The sequence below is a fragment of the Mus caroli genome, chromosome 3 (genome assembly GCF_900094665.2).
Source record: "Mus caroli chromosome 3, CAROLI_EIJ_v1.1, whole genome shotgun sequence".
NCBI lineage: Eukaryota > Metazoa > Chordata > Mammalia > Rodentia > Muridae > Mus > Mus caroli.
The window spans coordinates 122,909,511-122,926,695 of record NC_034572.1 but is presented as its reverse complement, the minus strand read 5'-3'; the positions used below and the strand labels follow the sequence as shown (position 1 = coordinate 122,926,695).

Genomic DNA, 17,185 nt, shown 5'->3' with positions numbered 1-17,185 from the left:
AAGGCTCACTCTGGTGACTAGGTTCTACCCACCCTGAAGAAACTAAATGGGGTTTTACAACTTGCTAAAGGTCACACGTGGGAAGACAAATGGTTAGAATCTCAGAATTTCCCCTCTTAGAAGAGTTTGAGCTTTAAAATCCCAGGACTCTTCATTTAGACAAGGAAAAAAAAAAAACAAACCAAGGAAAAACAACCCCAAAACCAATACATATTTTGCCTGCCTGCACCCCAGAGATTGACATCATTCACTTCCCGACATAGCCAGGCTACCATAACTGTCTTAGACTCCAATGACTCCCGAGAAGACCCCAAAGCAAAACAGACCCACTGCACCAAGACACTGCAGCTCTCCAGGGTTCTGTCCACAAGCAAAACCAGGAACTCTCCATTTTAGGAGAACAATTGGTCAGAGTCCTTTTAAAGGAGAGAATGAAAAAGGATTCAACATTCTTCCCTCACCTGGGTTCTCGGGAGGGAGTGTATTCGCTAGTGTCCAGCAAAGAGAGGACTTTTTGAAAACCTACATGATGAGAGGGTCTCGCCTGGAAGGGCCGCTTGACTTTCTAACTATTCAGGCATTTTGCCTGAGCGCCAGATCCCTCCCAATCTCTTCTCTGTCTCTCTGTTTGTGTTTCTGTGTCTCTGTCTGTCTGTGTCTCTGTCTCTGTGTCTGTCTGTCTGTCTGTCTCTCTCTCTCTTTCTCTCATTATTTTGTTGGCTTATTTCTAAGGTGGATTAAACTGAAACATGATTCCTTTGGCTTTGCCTTTGAGAGGGTGGAATAATCACAAATCAATTTTTTATAAAGGTAGCTGAGCAAAAATGGGTGGTCCCTTGCTGTATCGTGTCATAAGGCCTTCCTACTCTAGCAAAAGTGTGAGGGGGTCTTCAGAGCCTGGTGTATTTACAATCCAGGAAGGTTTTTTTGTTTGTTTTTTCCAGACCTTGATTGGGTATACCTTCGCAGAGGCAGGGGCAGGGGCAGGGGCAGGGGCAGGGGCAGGGGCAGGTGGATCGCTGCAAGGCCAGCCTAGTCTACACAGTGAGTTTGTAGGCAGCCTGGGCTACACAATGAGACCCTGGCTCAAAAAACAAAGCAAAGCAAAGCAAAGCAAAGCAAAACAAAACAAAACAACAATGGAATTTTGGTTTACTGAACTACTAACATCACACTAATCAATAATTATTCTGTTGTAGAATTCTTGGCTAAAGTTTTTCTAGGTAACTTGGTTTAAAGAATTTCAGACTCACAGACACATTACATGTTATTGTAACGGTTATTAGGATGGTTATTCAGAACTTCTAAAAATAATTTACCCAGATTCGCTGAATATTTACCTTTTGCCCTCATTTGCCACTCTTCTCTCTCTCTAAATAATTCATTTCTATCTTAACATCAGGGTATATTTAATGCTAGGCATTCTCTAAATGTTTAAGAAAAAAAATCAAAGAATTTAGCATCAGAATAATTATGCAACCCAGGGTTCATACGCAGATTTCTTCAGGTAACTCAGTAATGGCCTGGCAGTTTTCTTCCTCTTTTCAGCATCTGTCCATTTTGAACGCTGGCCAGTACCTCCACCTCTTTAAACCCAAGGCTCCCCAGCCTTGCCTCATTTTTCTCCATGTCAGTAGTTCTGGAAAGGTTGGGCCAGCTATTTTAAGAATACCCCTCAGTTTCCATTCGTGTGGCTCCTTTATGATCTTTTAAAATGTCAGAGGGACATTTCTATCAGGAGGATCAGGGAAGCAAGGCTGTGTAGTGGCTCAGGAAGTGATATTACCAGGAGACACAGCCCTTGTCTCTACTGTCATAAACCAGTTATTGTTGGTAGTATTACTTTTTGTTTGTTTTTTTAAGCCAGGGTTTCTCTGTGTGGCCTTAGTTTTCTTGGAACTCCCTCTGTAGAGCAGGCCGGCTTCATACTCACAGATCTGCCTGCCTCTGCCATTCCACTCCATCACCCACCTCCCACCCCCAGTGCTGGGTTAAAGGTATGGACCACCATCACTTGTGATGGTGACATTATTTTTCCAAACCTTGTGCTTCAGGTAATTTGCATGCATTTTGCAGAATATTTGAAACATGCAAATATATCTATACCTGATTCTTTTGACATTTTTGGAAGATTTCCATTTAAAAAGAAAAAGATTTATTTACTGTTATATGTAAGTACATTGTAGCTGTCTTCAGACACACCAGAAGAGGGCATCAGATTTCATTTCAGATGGTTGTGAGCCACCATGTGGTTGCTGGGATTTGAACTCAGGACCTTTGGAAGAGCAGGCAGTGCTCTTAACCACTGAGCCATCTCTCCAGGCTTGGAAGATTTTCTAAATCTGATATTCCTTCTAAAATTCCTGGAATCTAAGAGTTTGGGGTGTATCTTGTTGGTAGAATATGAATTTAGCATGCACCAAGTCCTGATATGAATCTGTAGCGCTGCAAAATGAAATGTGTATCATTTATTTAAAGAAGAATGTAAATCAAACTTAAAATTCAAGAAGAGTCCCTGGGTTGTCTTAATTATCTTCTCTGCTGTAATAAAACATTAACCAGAACCAACATGAGGAAGAATGTTTGGCTTATCCTTCCAAGTCACAGAGCAGCAGTGAGGGAAGCCAAGGCAGAACTCAAGGCAAAAATCTGAAGCAGAAACTGAAACAGACCATGGAAGAATTCTACTTAGTGGCTTGATCTCCTTAGCTTGCGAATCCTGCTTTCTGATAAAACTGCGGGGCAGCAGCACCCACAACAACCACGGATCAAGAAAATGTCCCACAAATACACGTACAGGCTAGTCCGATAGAGGCAATTTCTCAATTGAGGTTCCCAGTTCCCAGATGACTCTAGTTTGTTAATTTGTCAAAAAACCAGAATGATGGTTTAGTTTACCCAAAGGCCCAAGCCTGATGACCTAGAACTCACACGGTGGAAGAAGAGAGCTAACTCCTGCAAGCTGGCCTCTGATCCCTACACTCTGCCGTAGCGTGTGGTTCCCCTGCCTATTCTACATGCTACAAATAAAACATTCAAAAAAAGGAAGAAGGAGAAGGAGAAGAAAAGGACTCATGGGTTCATAGTTTATTCAATGAGTTGTAATTCCATCCATTGATCTTAATGTTCCAGCTCCCATAGGTTTGGCAAGTACTAATCCTGTCTAGAAAACACTTGTGTCTCCTGACTTGTTCCCATGATTATTTGAGAAATTTTTATTTTCTTGGCATGACAAGATGATCTGGGTCATCATGGACTTTGTTTTGTTTTTTGAGGGGATTACTTGGCTTAGCTGTCCTAGAACTCAATATGTAGACTAAGCTGGCCTTGAACTCAGAGATCTGTCTACATCTGCACTCAAATTTTAGAATTAAAGCTATGAACCATTACCACATGGCTACTCAACCCTAGACGCAACCCCTTCTCTAAGGAGCCCTGGATCCTGTTTGTGGAGAATGACATTTGGAACTCATCATTTGGGAACATAGTAGTGTCTGCAAAGTGTATTGGTAGGAGTATGGTGTGTGTATCTGTGTGTGTAAGGATGGGGCTTAATAGTACCTTTAGAATAAATAAAAAGAGCTAATAACTTAGCTTTTGTTGTGGTGGTGGTGGTCTCTCTCTCTCTCTCTCTCTCTCTCTCTCTCTCTCTCTCTCTCTCTCTCTCTGTGTGTGTGTGTGTGTGTTTGTTTTGAAATTTGTTGTTGTTGAGACAGGGTCTGACTCTATGTACCAGACTGGCTTGAGACTAAAAGTAATCGTCTCCCAAGTGTTGGATTTACAGGGATGAAACACCCCTCCCGGCTCTTTAGCTTACTATGCTTTGTGACATAGCTTCTCTAGTTCATTAGAACCTATGTTAGTCTTGCACAAATTGTTGGTGGCATCAATCAATGTTACCTTATTTCTACTGTTTTTAATTTCTGTTCCATCCAATGAGCAAATATAAATCATATTCTTTTACTGCAACACACACACACACACACACACACACACACACACACACACACACTGTATTTTCTCTTTTAATTTCTAGAAATGTTAAACATTAACAGCTAGTGCCTACAAGCACATACCTAGTAGCAGCCATAAGGAATGCTGCTGTCTTTTCAAAAGTGAGCTGAGTGACTATGAATTTCGAGATTATGGTGGGCCTTGCACACATCAAGTGGATGATCTACTACTGAGCTATGCCCTCAGTCCTCAAAATGGGGCCTCAGATCAGGTTAGCATGTACTTCACCAGGGCAATGGCTCAGCACCAATTTTGCCTGGAAATGAACATGAGTTCTGCCCTTGGTGTAGCATAAGCACAAAGGAATGTTCCGCTGGGCAGAGGGAGGGTTTGAGAAGATAGATACTCCCCTGTTCCATGACAGGACACACCTGCTCACAGCTCCCAACACTTAGAAGCAGGCAGCTGGGGCTGCATGTGTTTGCCCCGTTGTTGCTCAGAGGTTTTAGGTCGAGCACCCTCAGAATTCTAAAACGTGTTGACAGACATTTGATCGTTTCTTAGACAGAGCTCATGGAAATGTAAATAGTTATAATAAAGTAGCCCGTATTGTCTATAGGTATAGAAACACAGGAACTGTCAGCAGGGCTGCATGCATTGTGTTTCTGTTTATTCCTAAGGAGCATAGCTGCCACTGACCATGAACCAACAGATGCCAGGAAGTCCTTCCCTTGTTTCGACGAACCCAACAAGAAGTCAACTTACAGTATATCCATCATCCACCCAAAAGAATACTCAGCACTTTCTAACATGCCAGAAGAGGTAAGTATCTTTAAACTTTTGTTCTGTACACACTTGGTTTGCAATACAACTCGAACTACTTGATTTACTATAGAAGGGAACTCTGAAGCCTGAAACTAAATATGCTATAGCTATCAATTTAAAAGATTAAGAATACATCTTAGCAATCTTTTTTTTTTCTTTGCCTCTAGGAAATTGTCAACTTATGACATCACAGTTCAGCAATAAATTCACCTTGAAATTTTTAAGGAAGAAAGAATATAATACATAGAGATCGGCTGGGGGCTCTGCTTAGCCACACAAACCACTAGTTATGAAAAAAAAATCAATGACACACTTAAAGTTTTCTAGGCCAGACTTACTATTTAGACTTTTCAGTTCAAAACAAGCCCTCTTTTTAGAATAGATAAAGCTGTGTAAAAAAAAAATCATTACTCCAATTCTTGGTTCTTCAATTCAGTGAACATCATGCCTGTAGATTTTCCTGCAGAAAGAACCATCAAGCATTGAATTAGTAATAGGCTGCAGTAACACTGCCTGGGCACTTGTTAATACAGGACTATTTCCTATGTTTCCTCTTCATGATGGGTGGCAGTGTTAACTAAAGACCTTACCCTGAAGTTATTGTTTATTATGCACATCCCACATTTGATGAGTAAAAGAGTCAGGCTCACTCTTCAGTATAATTGATCTCTGCCTGGAAATTATACCTCCCATTTTTTTTCTGATTCACTATTGGAAATATCACTGAAACCTATCCTCCTAAAATAAACTGATCCTTGAAAAGGCACAAACCAAACAGAGAGCAAATGTATAAAGATTAAAATGTAAAATGTCCCCAGCCCCAGAACAAATCCATTTTTCAGATCGTTTTCTTTGGGAAATTCAGTTTGCATTGAAGAAGAAAGAGTAAAGGATAAAATTTTAAGTTTGACACATGAGTTAAAACATGTGATGAGGGCACAGGTGTCATCAGCGTGCCTTGGAGTAGATGAGGGGAAAGGAAGGTGGGGCATCAAAAAGACAAACTGAGCCCCCTTCCCTGAGACCTAGTCATCTTCAAAGACTATATATCTTTAATTCTGCTAGATTCAGATACTAATTGGGAGCAGGATGAGTCTCTGGGTTGTTAGAAGAAAGACCTACACTGACAGCAGTAGACTTTGGAGCATTGCGAGGTAACTTTTCTCTCTGGAGCCCGCATGGTAAGAGTGTTTGCATCTAGAGAGTGGTTACATGCAGACGTGTGAATGTTTAAGGAGCAGGAGTTCGGATGAGGGCTGGTAGTTGATTGACAGAAGAATGGCAGAACTGGTGTGGATAAAGAAACCAGATAAGTTAGTATTTGGGTCAAACAATACGATCCCTCGTGACAATGGTAACCAGGGCCTTGAATTTAGTGTCCATACCTTGGCTCTTCAATGTAGCTAGCTGGAGTTGGGGAAGAAACGCTGACACTGGTTATTTGCACAGTCGTTACTCTCCTTACACATGGTGAAACCAGTTCCTGCCTGTTTAGTTCTTCCTTCTGCAAGATTTAGCCTATTCTTCATTAAGGGATCAAATCTTAGAAGATGGTCAGCACTGTGGATTTTTTTTTTTCAGAAAGATAAACTCCTGCCCAGTTGATATGCCAGTTAAACTTACTTTTCCCCGAGAAATCTGATCCAAGGTGTAATTCGGTCATTTCCAGGGTGTTGACAAAGCAAAGTGACTTTTCTACAGGCCCTTCAGCATTGCCACTTTGCATTTGAGGTCTGAGCTTTAAAAATGAACTTCTGAGTAGGGAGTGGGGCTTAGGGGACTCATTTGTCTTATTCATGGTTGATCTTGTGATAAATAAAAGCTGATATTCTGTTTCCCACAGAAATCAGAGGAGGTGGATGACAACTGGAAGAAAACCACTTTTGTGAAGTCTGTCCCCATGAGCACTTACCTGGTGTGCTTTGCTGTTCATCGGTTCACTGCTATAGAGAGAAAATCCAAGAGCGGCAAACCAGTGAGTCTTACTAGATTCCAGACACTCACCACCAATGTGTTTGCAGTTAACTTTCTGGCTCTTAAAAAAAATAATTGCTTATTAGTTTCCCGTACAATAGTCAAGAAACCTAATTGGTCACCAGGTTCTAGGAGTGTCATGACACAGTGAAAAATGTAGAGAAGAGAAAGCTTCAGGACACAGGTGATCAAGGAACAAACATGACAGCCATGCCTGTGAGAAGCCTTGAATTATTTTCAAGGGAGACTCAAAGCCGGCTCCTACATAGACCAGTACAAGCCTGTCATACTTTATGACTCTATCCAACTTCACTACAAGGCGAGGCACATGTGTTAGAAGGAGATCCTCAGGAGAGCTAGGGTAGGGAGGAGAATATTCTGCAAGCATCCAGGAGTTGAACAGTTCAAGGTTGTCATTTCTATGTGTAATTAAAAACCAGGCAGCAGCTTCTGGAGATCCTGATGCAAAACAAAACAAAACACACAAAAAAATAATCAACAAACCAGCACAGAACACTTAAAAAAGTTGACAACATATCAGAAGTAGCTTTGAAGTATGAGACTATTTGTATTTTAAATGACAGCTTCAATAACTTCCTTTAAATTTTTTTTGGTATTTATTTATTTAGTATGGGGGTTGAGGGAGAAGATACTACAGCATGGTGGGGAGGTCAGAGGGCACCTAGTAGGAGTTTACTCTCTTCTTCTACCACATAAGATCTGGGGATCGAACCCGGATCTTTAGAGCGGCACCAACCCCTTTCCTGATGATTTATCTTGCTGTCCCAGTGACTTCTTTTCGACAAACCAAAACCATTTTCATCTACAATTTTTTTTTTTTTTTTTTTTTGGTGAGGGGGAGGGTTGAGGACTAGAGAGATGGCTCAAAGGTTAAGAGCACCGGCTGCTTTTCCAAAGCATCTGGATTAGATTATCAGCACCCACATGGTGGCTCACAACTATCTGTAACTCTAGTTCTAGGACATATGATGCCCTTCTCTGGTTACCTCAGGATCCAGGCATGCGCATGATCCACAATCATATATGTGTGTATGTGTGTGTGTGTGTGTGTGTCTTTTCACAGTATGTATTTATAGGAAGAAGTCATTACCCCATCTTACAGATGAGAAACTCAAAGCCAACAGAGTTAAAATGCTTTGTTCAGGAACCATCTGCGGAGTGGTAGGAGTGGATTCCCATCATGCATTCTTTCCAAAGCGTCACATTCTGCTATGTTGTCTGGGAAATGGAGTGTTCTGAAAATTGCACTACCTTACCATCAGTCATTGCAAGGGGTGAGCCAGGGGCTTCTACTTCCCATGAAACTCGCTCCTGGGAAAACCTGCCTTCCTTTAGCTCATCAATGGGGTTGATACGGAGACATGCAAAGCCTGGGTTTTCAATATAGAAGTTATCGTAAGTGGGGAACATACAATGACCTTCCGCTTGGGGCTCGGGAAGGCCGATCCAAGCACAATTGTTTCTCGAGCCACCTGTTTCGCTTTGATGTGACTGTTAGTGTGAGTGAGGGCACCACCAGTTCCCAAAGCTAATAAGGTGTGTTGGGGGAATGGCATCAATAGAGGAAATTGCTTTTCTAGACTGTTCTCATAGGCAGCGGTTTGCTTGACATAAAGTTGAGTCTATTAGTCCGCTTCATGGTTTTCTTCCTGTGTCATAGCAAATGTGCAATATTTATTGAGTGCTTTCTTTGGAACCCACGATAAACGACCATTGTCATGTACAGGTGTTTCTCCCATTACGTTTTTACAATAGGATTACATTCTGGGTACTTTTGTTTTCTATTTTGAGTAGAACATCAAGACAAGGAAGAAAGTTTGTGCAATTCCTCTATGCTCACGTAGGGTTAAGAGTCAGGATGCAGCCAAGCAGCCAGCAGCGGACTTTCCACCCTTAGTGATGTTCTAATAGCAACTGTGAGCTGGCATTTCCCAATGGCTCCCTTGCTGAGTCTCCCTCACAGCTCTGCTGCCTGGGTGAGTCATTATGGCTTGGATCATTGTTTGGCTAGGTTCTACGGATGGATTTTATGTAAAGGAATAGACCAACATAGTGGTTTAGCAAAAGACCTCAACAGTAGTAAATACCTCTTAAATGGCTCTCCTGTGAAAGCTGACAGCAGAATGCTCTGTCTTAAATCAGCAGTGCCTCCCAGGCTTCAGAAGGGTAGCGAGGATATGCTGTCACAACTATTCCTTTCTGGTCTGTTTCATAAGAGACTAAGAAAACTGAGCTGCTTTCTGAAATTCCCCCGATGCTCTAGTCAGAACCCAGCGAGGTGGTGACCCTGGAGCTGACTCCAGGGGGCGCCTTGCCCTCCGTCTCTTCTGCTATAATGTGGGATAGTCCCCCTAAAAGTTGGACTTAACTTCACCTGAGAACTCGAGGCACCTAATGTGCATGCTAGTGCTTCCCAAAACTTCCTTTTGTCCCCGCCAGCTCTTCACATGCTCACTCTGAATTGAAGGCTAACATCGGCACCCCAGAAGGAAATGCGCCCAGTGTGAGACTCACTTCAGAGAGACGTACAAACAAACAAGTAAAATCCAGCCGTCTTAGACCCACAGATATGTTACAGAGAGGAAACCCACCAAGTCTTATAACTCTTTTTAAAAAAATGAACTATAAATAGTTAGTTGAAAAATTGCCTCGGAATTTTTGGCGTAAGAGTCGGTACAGCCTCGTGAATGATGTCCTGGCCTGTTGGTTTATAGCCTGCCTTTCTCTGACTTTCTTGCTACGATAGTGTAAGTGTCTCTGGTGGTTCTCAGACAGAGGAGAATGAATGTCTACATGGCCAGGTCGCTTCCATTGACAGTCTCCCATGATGAGCTCTCTCCAATACAGACTTTCCTGGATCATAGCCACAGATATTTATCATTTGGAATTTCTCTAAATTTCTACCTAAATTATTTTTTAAACAGAAAGAGAAAAACAGTTCTCCATCTAAAACCCTCCATTGTCCCTCCTGTACGATGATTTTCTGTTAGATAGTTTTACTCATTTAACCTCAACTCTTACAAATTCTTCAATTTTTAAAAATAATTTTAAAATTTTAATTAAAATATCATTACGTCATTTCCCCTTTTGTCTCTTTCCTCTGACCCGGACCGTGTCCTCTCCCTTCATTTGTCCTGTAATCCTCCTTACTCCCGCCCAAACTCAAGTCTAATAATTTTGGGGTGGAGGGGGCTCGAGACTCAGTTTCTCTAGGCAACAGTCCTGGCTGTCCTGAAACTCACTTTGTAGACCAGGCTGGCTCAAACTCACAGACATCCATCTGCCTCAACCTCATGAGTGCCGAGTTAAAGGCACGAACTGCCATACCATGCCCAGTGTTAGTAATTCTTTCTAAAAACTTTTTCATACAGTATATTTTGATTATGATTCCCCCCCCACCTCTCCAATGTCTTTCCAACCTCCTTACCCAACTTTATTCTGTCTGTCTGACTGTCTGTCTGTCTACCTACCTGTCTATCTATCTATCTATCTATCTATCTATCTATCTATCTATCTATCTATCTATCCATCCATCTATCTGCCTGCAGAGCATCTACCTATTCTTTCTCTCTCTGTGTCTTTCAAAATCAAAACATAGAAAGGAAAGTCAAGACAAACTAGCCAAAGACCAATAGGATAAAAATATAACAAAGCCAAACCCCAAAAATGGAAACAAAAAGTCTGGTAAGAACCCGTGGGACTCTTTCTGTGTTGGCCAGCGACTCCTGGGCACGGGGCCTACCCTGGAGATACAATCCGTTGGAGAAAACTGGTTCTCATTTTGCCGGTGGGTGTCAACTGCAGACAGCTTCTTGGTTAGGGATGAGATCCTGTAACTACTCGGTAAGCTTACCACTCCAACTTCACCCACTGCTTCTTATCACAAGTTCCATAGAGACTCATCAGTTAACGCCCTCCTGTGTCTTATGGGTCTCCCACTTTGTATTTTATCCACCCACTGCTGTATGCTGGGAGCCATTTCAAATAAATGTCATAGGTCTTTGGGGGGATGGTTTTACATTAGAAATCACATGTTTGGATTTGTATGAAGGCAATGTTTTTTCAAGTACTAATGCATTGATATATTTCATGGAACCTGGGGTAGTACCTGATAAAGAATGCATGTAGACATAGGTGTGTGTGTGTGTGTGTGTGTGTAACAGGAAAAAGAAAAGATATGAAAATCCACCTATCCATCTATCAATTCAGGTCCAATGACATTGCCAAATGAGTTAATTTAGTTACCTAAAACACTTTTGATTTCCAGGGCTCTTAGAATTTCTAATAGTGAATAAGAGGTTGTGGAAGCAGGATCCACATAAGAGTTTCAGTAAAATGATCAGCAGTTATGTAAACTATGACATTCTATTTGTAGTTGTTCAAAATCCATAGACCTGATAGGTAGCATAAGAAACTCCCTGCAGGAGAAGAGCTGACATCACCTGCAGTGAGACTCTTAAGCAAATGTTGGGAAGGTTTATACAAGGTTTGGGGTTTGGATACAAATAGGGGATGGGGGGAAGGATGGTATAAAGACTCATTAAGTAGTTCTTAGTTGGTCCGCCATGATAGTCAAGTCTGAGAGACTAGAGACACTGGAACGAAAGGCATCGTATTAAAAATGCTAAATGCCTGCTTTATGGGGCTGGAGAGCTGGCACAGCAGTTAAGAGCACTTGCTGCTCTTGAGGAAGATCCAGGTTCGATTCTCAGCATGGCTGCTCACCACCACCTATATCTAAGGAATCTTTCTGATACTCCCTCTGGCCTGCTTAGTCACACACATGATACACAGACATGCATGCAGTCAAAACATTCATACACATAAAATATGACAAATGAACTTTTACAAAACGAAGCCTGCTTTATAGTAGGCTCCAGTATGATAAGAGAAAAGTTATTTATTCCCTTCCTCTCAACTTGGCTTCCCACTCCAAACAGACAGCACAAAGCACCGGGGTGGGGTTGGGGGGCATAGTGTAGACAGCAGGGCAGTGTCAAGAGAGACAGCTCTCCCTGAAATGTCTGGTAGAGAATGACTGTGGCAAGTCTAGCATACTAACTCACTGACAGACGAAAGGTTCTGAGCCTTTCTATGGACAGGAAGGCAGTGCCAAGCTACCATGCTGGCTTTGACTTTTCATGTCAGGTCACCAGTATTCTGTTTAGTGGCTGCCAGCTGGGCTCTTGGGTTCAGTTATCACTTGGAGAAGGTCTGTCATTGCTCAACAAGAGGCTAGGAGAGGGGAGTAGAAGTGGATCATCTCATCTCTTCTGGCAAGTAAAGACTAAAAAGCTCAATGGCTGTTGAGAGGGTCACTGGCTGCAGTGGGGGGCTCATTTCTCTTTATGCCAAAGAGGTGGGATGATCAGCTAAAATGGGCAGCATTGGTCATATAAGGGACACTCTTTCATTATCTGCCTTTTATAGTGTAGGAGTTCTCCAGAGCTCTCTTCTAAGAAGCAGGGCAGGGGGTGTATGCTCCAATGGACATCATCATTGTAGTAACACCATGGGAACAGGAAATGAGTAATCTTGAATCATCAGGTCTAGTTGGGTCAACAGTCTTGAACTTAATAAAATGACTGAATCTCACCATTGCTGGAGGGTTTTGGATCAGGTCTTGGGGGTACCATCCGTACCTCACTTGACTTTCTCACAAATGTAGCAGACTCTAGTCTGAAGCACTTCTCCCACTTCTACACACTGAAACTTTCTAAACAACCGGAAGGTTCCTCAGCACAGATCCTAGCATCCAGGGACAGCATCTGTTTGTCTGCTTGGAAGAATTCTTAATTATATATATATATATATACATATATATATATATATATTTTAATAAAGTCATGGGTGATTAGAGTTGGGACAAAAATCTGCACTCAGTTTGGTTTGTAAATTAGGTCACAGGGACATAAAATAATCTGCCGGCACCTCAGAGGATGGAAGATTCTTACTCACTCCCTCTTGGGAAAAGTTTGAGTCATCGTATTTTAGGCTCTGGGAGTGAAATTGGAGCATAGCTGGGCCATTTAGAAAAGCAGAGTGTAATGTCACAAAGAGGAAACCTGTATCGAAAGCATCTTCAGTGACAAGAATGAAGTGAGTTTGCTTCCTCACAGGGAACTGTGTGCACAAGACAAACCTTAGTGGGCATAAGGAAAAGTAAATAGAGACATAGACACCAAAAAGACAATGCAAGGGTTTGGTTTTTTTTAATTTGTTTTGTTTTGGTTTTGTTTGTTTTTAAAAATGATTTGTTTATTTTTATTTTATGTGCACTAATACTTTGCTTACATGTATGTCTGTGTGAAGGTGTCAGATCTCTTGGGACTAGAGTCGCAGACAGTTGTGAGCTGCCATGTGGGTGCTGGGAATTTAACCCAGGTCCCCTGGAAGAGCAGTCAGTGGTCTTAACTGTTGAGCCAACTCTCCAGCCCCAGACAATACAGGTTTTTAAAAGGCGATACTATCTTTTAATGTCTGACACGCTATCAGGCTTTGGTAGCAAACTTATCCAATGGTTTGCATGCCAATCACTGTGCCTTAAGCTGTATCTACTCACTAATGTCACACAGTTACATCCTAATGACCCTTTTTACCCAAGTCTTAGAGCTGTGAAGTGATTTGTGCAAGGCTACACAGAGCAGGCTGGGGATTCAGATGAGAAGCTGACTGCAAAGGCCTCTGGCGGTCAGTTATACCATGCTTCACGGTTTGTGGGTATGTGTTTCATCCAATGAAGACTCGTCTTTCTGAATGTCTGTGTTTCGTTACTAGCTCAAGGTCTATGTCCAGCCCAATCAGAAGGAAACAGCAGAGTATGCGGCGAACATAACCAAAGCTGTATTTGATTACTTCGAAGACTACTTTGCTATGGAGTATGCGCTTCCTAAACTGGGTGAGAAAACACTTTTAATTCCTCATTTCAAGTTGCCTTTGGGTTTTTTGTTTGTTTGTTTTATCTTTTTTAAAAAAAGCCTAAGTTAACCTAGTGTGTCTAAGTCTATCACCATGAATTACTGATCATCTCTGAGTCTTTTTAGTATGTGCATGCACTTCGTGTCTGACATGAACTACAAGCTCAAAGATCCATGCTGGAGTCTTTCAAAAAATAATAGCCACTCTCTACTCTTATATGAGGAAGAGCTAATCTTTGATTCAGAAAGCAGCTCCTGCAGAGCTTGCTCACACTGGGGCCAAAACAGCCACCTACATCATTAGATTTAAAAATCAGGACTCCGCCAATGGTTTGCATGCCTGGCCCCTCCTAAGGGAGTTGGAAAACAGTAAGGGTCAGCGATGTCGTAAGAGGCTCGTGTGCTTCCCACCCGACCCTTGTTGTGCAAGACTTTCCAGTCCTGGGAATGAAATACTGGAGCTCCTTCCAGAGTTTCCTTCTCTTCAATGTGGAGAGAAACACATTTTATTTTTATTTTTTGGTAATATGCAAGGAAAGCCATATTCCAAATGTATGGACATGCGGTCTCCATCAACAGCACAGACAAGCTTGAGTGACCAGTTTGAACAGAATTGTAACTGTAAGACCCTTGGAGACCCTTGAAGGGAAGGTATTAAGAAAACCAACCAACTGCCTGGGCTGTGGTGGTACATAGCTTTAATCCCAGAATTTGGGAGGCAGAGGCAGGTGGATCTGAGTTCAAGGCCAGCCTAGTCTATGGAGGGAGTTTCAGGATAGTCAGGGCTACACAAAGAATCCTTGTCTTGGAGAAAGAGAGAGAGAGAGACAGAGACACAGAGACAGACAGACAGACAGACAGACAGACACACACACACACACACACACACACACACAGAGAGAGAGAGAGAGAGAGAGAGAGAGAGAGAGAGAGAGAACCAAGAATCCACTTCCCTATCTAGTATCAGTATCTACCACCTTAATAAATTTCGTGGAAGGCAAAAGGCATGGTGGCTCTGTGTGTGTACACCCCCACATCTCATTTTCACTTCAACGGTCCTTTGTACCACATATAAATTATGAGAGGAAACAGAAAGACAAATAGCTTTCTACCAGACTCAGAGGAAAATTCCGAATGTTACAGGAACTGGAATGCAGAGCTCATTGTCTTTGTCTCACTCCGTGTGATCACGGTGACCCCAGATGCAGAACTCACACCAGTCTCTCTCTCCCTCCCCCTCTTCTCTTCCCTCCCATGTGCTTCCCTGGGCGTCTTTAACACTTTCAGAATTAGCTGTATACTAGAGCCTTTGGAAGTGATGTCCTCACTCATATCAAAAGGTAATTGAATTGACATTAATTAATTATAATGTCCGTGTTCACTAGAGAAGAGATTGCATGCATTTGCTCAAGGACTTGTGCAAATTGTACTTTCCAACATTGTAAAAACTGTTGGCAATAGGGTCATACTTTCCCAAGCTTGAGGGCTATTATTATGCCACAATAAGAGCGACTCCTACAATGAGAACATGACAAGAAAATCACGACTCTTACCTTGATTTTCAATGAATATATATATATATATATAAATAATTCTTTCATACAAATCTTTAAGAAATTTTATTTTAATCAGAAAGGCCTCTTTCTTACATGTTAGAATGAAATTTCACTTATTTAAAATTTTGTGGCTCATTTAAATTATAGTAGTAATAAAAATTATATTCAGGTTACAGTTCATTAGCTGGGGAAGCTGTATTCCCTGATAATTGATGTTTTTCCTGTATGCAGATTTAATGTGGAAGTGTTCAATGTTGCTTCCCTTTGTTGGGTGTTATATCTAAAATCCAGAGAAAAATAGGACAGAAATTCCTGTGACCTGGATAAAAAAATATAGAGAGAAATTGGTCAATTCCATGTCCTTCTAGCTTATTTAAAATATAAAGGAAGACGGCAAAGGGAAGGTGGAGGAAAAGAGGAAAGGGACATTAGATTGGCCGAGAATCAGACTGTCCTTAAATTGTACATCACTAGGGTTTCTAAGTCTGTGTCCTTGACATGCAAGCTGTCTCTCTGAACTCACAAGTTCTGTCTTCTCAGGTCTCATTTAAAGGCTTCGCTTTTCTTTTCCCTAACACTGTATCCCCCAAATAGGTGCTGTTTATAACCAACGTCATAAATAAAAGATGGGGGAAAGTAATAAAAATTAATTACTGTAAAGAGAAGAAAAGACATAAAACCAAAGAGGCTTGGAATAAAAGAGCAGTCATGTAATCCTTCAGAGAAAAGGGAGGGCTAGGGAGGGATGACACACTGAAGTCTGGAGGCTACAGGAACTTCTCCGTGGGAATGTTGAGTGCATTAGGACCGAGTTTTTGCACAAATGATTCCTGCCTCTCACTCTGAAACATTATTTTTAGCCTCAAAAAAAAAAAAGTCAACCAAAGAAGTTAATTTGGTAAGAGACGCTGTGAACAAGTGGAAAGAATGCCTTTCTCACCAGACTGTCTTTTTCCACAGATAAAATTGCTATTCCAGATTTTGGCACCGGCGCCATGGAAAATTGGGGACTTGTCACTTACCGGGAAACAAACCTGCTTTTCGACCCCCTGCTATCGGCCTCATCGAACCAGCAGAGAGTGGCCAGCGTGGTTGCCCACGAACTTGTACACCAGGTAGAGAGGGTCTTCCCTGAAACAAATCCACTTGCTTTTTAAAACTGGCCTCTTTCCACAGCAGTAATACAAAGTGTGGATGACTAACAAAGTGAAACAGACCCACTCAGAACATCCCACGTGAAAGCTAGTCTAAGCCTTCAATAATATTTTACTGCACAGAAACTTTTCAGCAGTTCTCAACCTGTGGATGGTCACCCGGTGGGTGTCAAGTGACCCTTTCACAGAGGTTACCTAAGACCATCAGAAAGCACAGATATGTCTATTATGATTCATAGCAGTAGCAAAATTAGAGTTACAAAGTAGCAACAAAAAATAATTTTATGGTTGGGGGTCACCACAACGTGTGAAACTGCATTAAAGGGTGGCGGCATTAGGAAGGCTGAGAACCACTGTTTTAGACTGTTTTGCATTTGATAAAACCACAAGAGACCTTCCTATAACATTATATATTCTTGAAATTATATGAATATGAATAAACTGGAGAATTTAACATTCCTCAAATCAAGATGAAGTGGGAAATACATGTTAGGTACAATACTGATTGCTTCTGTGTCAGTTACAAATCCGCGCCATGGAATTTCCTAGCACCTCCCTACCGCTAGAGTAAACGTCTATTTCCTCGTTGCTTTTCATTTCAGTGGTTTGGAAATACTGTGACCATGGACTGGTGGGACGACTTGTGGCTAAATGAAGGATTTGCTTCATTCTTCGAGTTCTTGGGAGTAAACCACGCAGAAAAAGACTGGCAGATGGTGAGTCCTAACACACTCTGAATCAGTTTCTTTGTGGACACCCAGCTGAAGCCTTTGACAGAGGTCTA

The 17,185-nt window shown here is 41.8% G+C and overlaps 1 protein-coding gene across 1 annotated transcript in view; it reads left to right on the top strand.

Moving 5' to 3' along the window:
• The window catches only part of Enpep (glutamyl aminopeptidase), a 65,141-nt gene that overhangs the window by 6,356 nt on the left and 41,600 nt on the right, over positions 1-17,185 (top strand). The window contains exons 2-6 of the mRNA XM_021157699.2: positions 4,635-4,776; positions 6,623-6,754; positions 13,552-13,672; positions 16,208-16,362; positions 17,004-17,117. Of these exons, the coding sequence (XP_021013358.1) occupies positions 4,635-4,776; positions 6,623-6,754; positions 13,552-13,672; positions 16,208-16,362; positions 17,004-17,117 (664 nt within the window). The remainder of the gene's footprint in view (positions 1-4,634; positions 4,777-6,622; positions 6,755-13,551; positions 13,673-16,207; positions 16,363-17,003; positions 17,118-17,185) is intronic.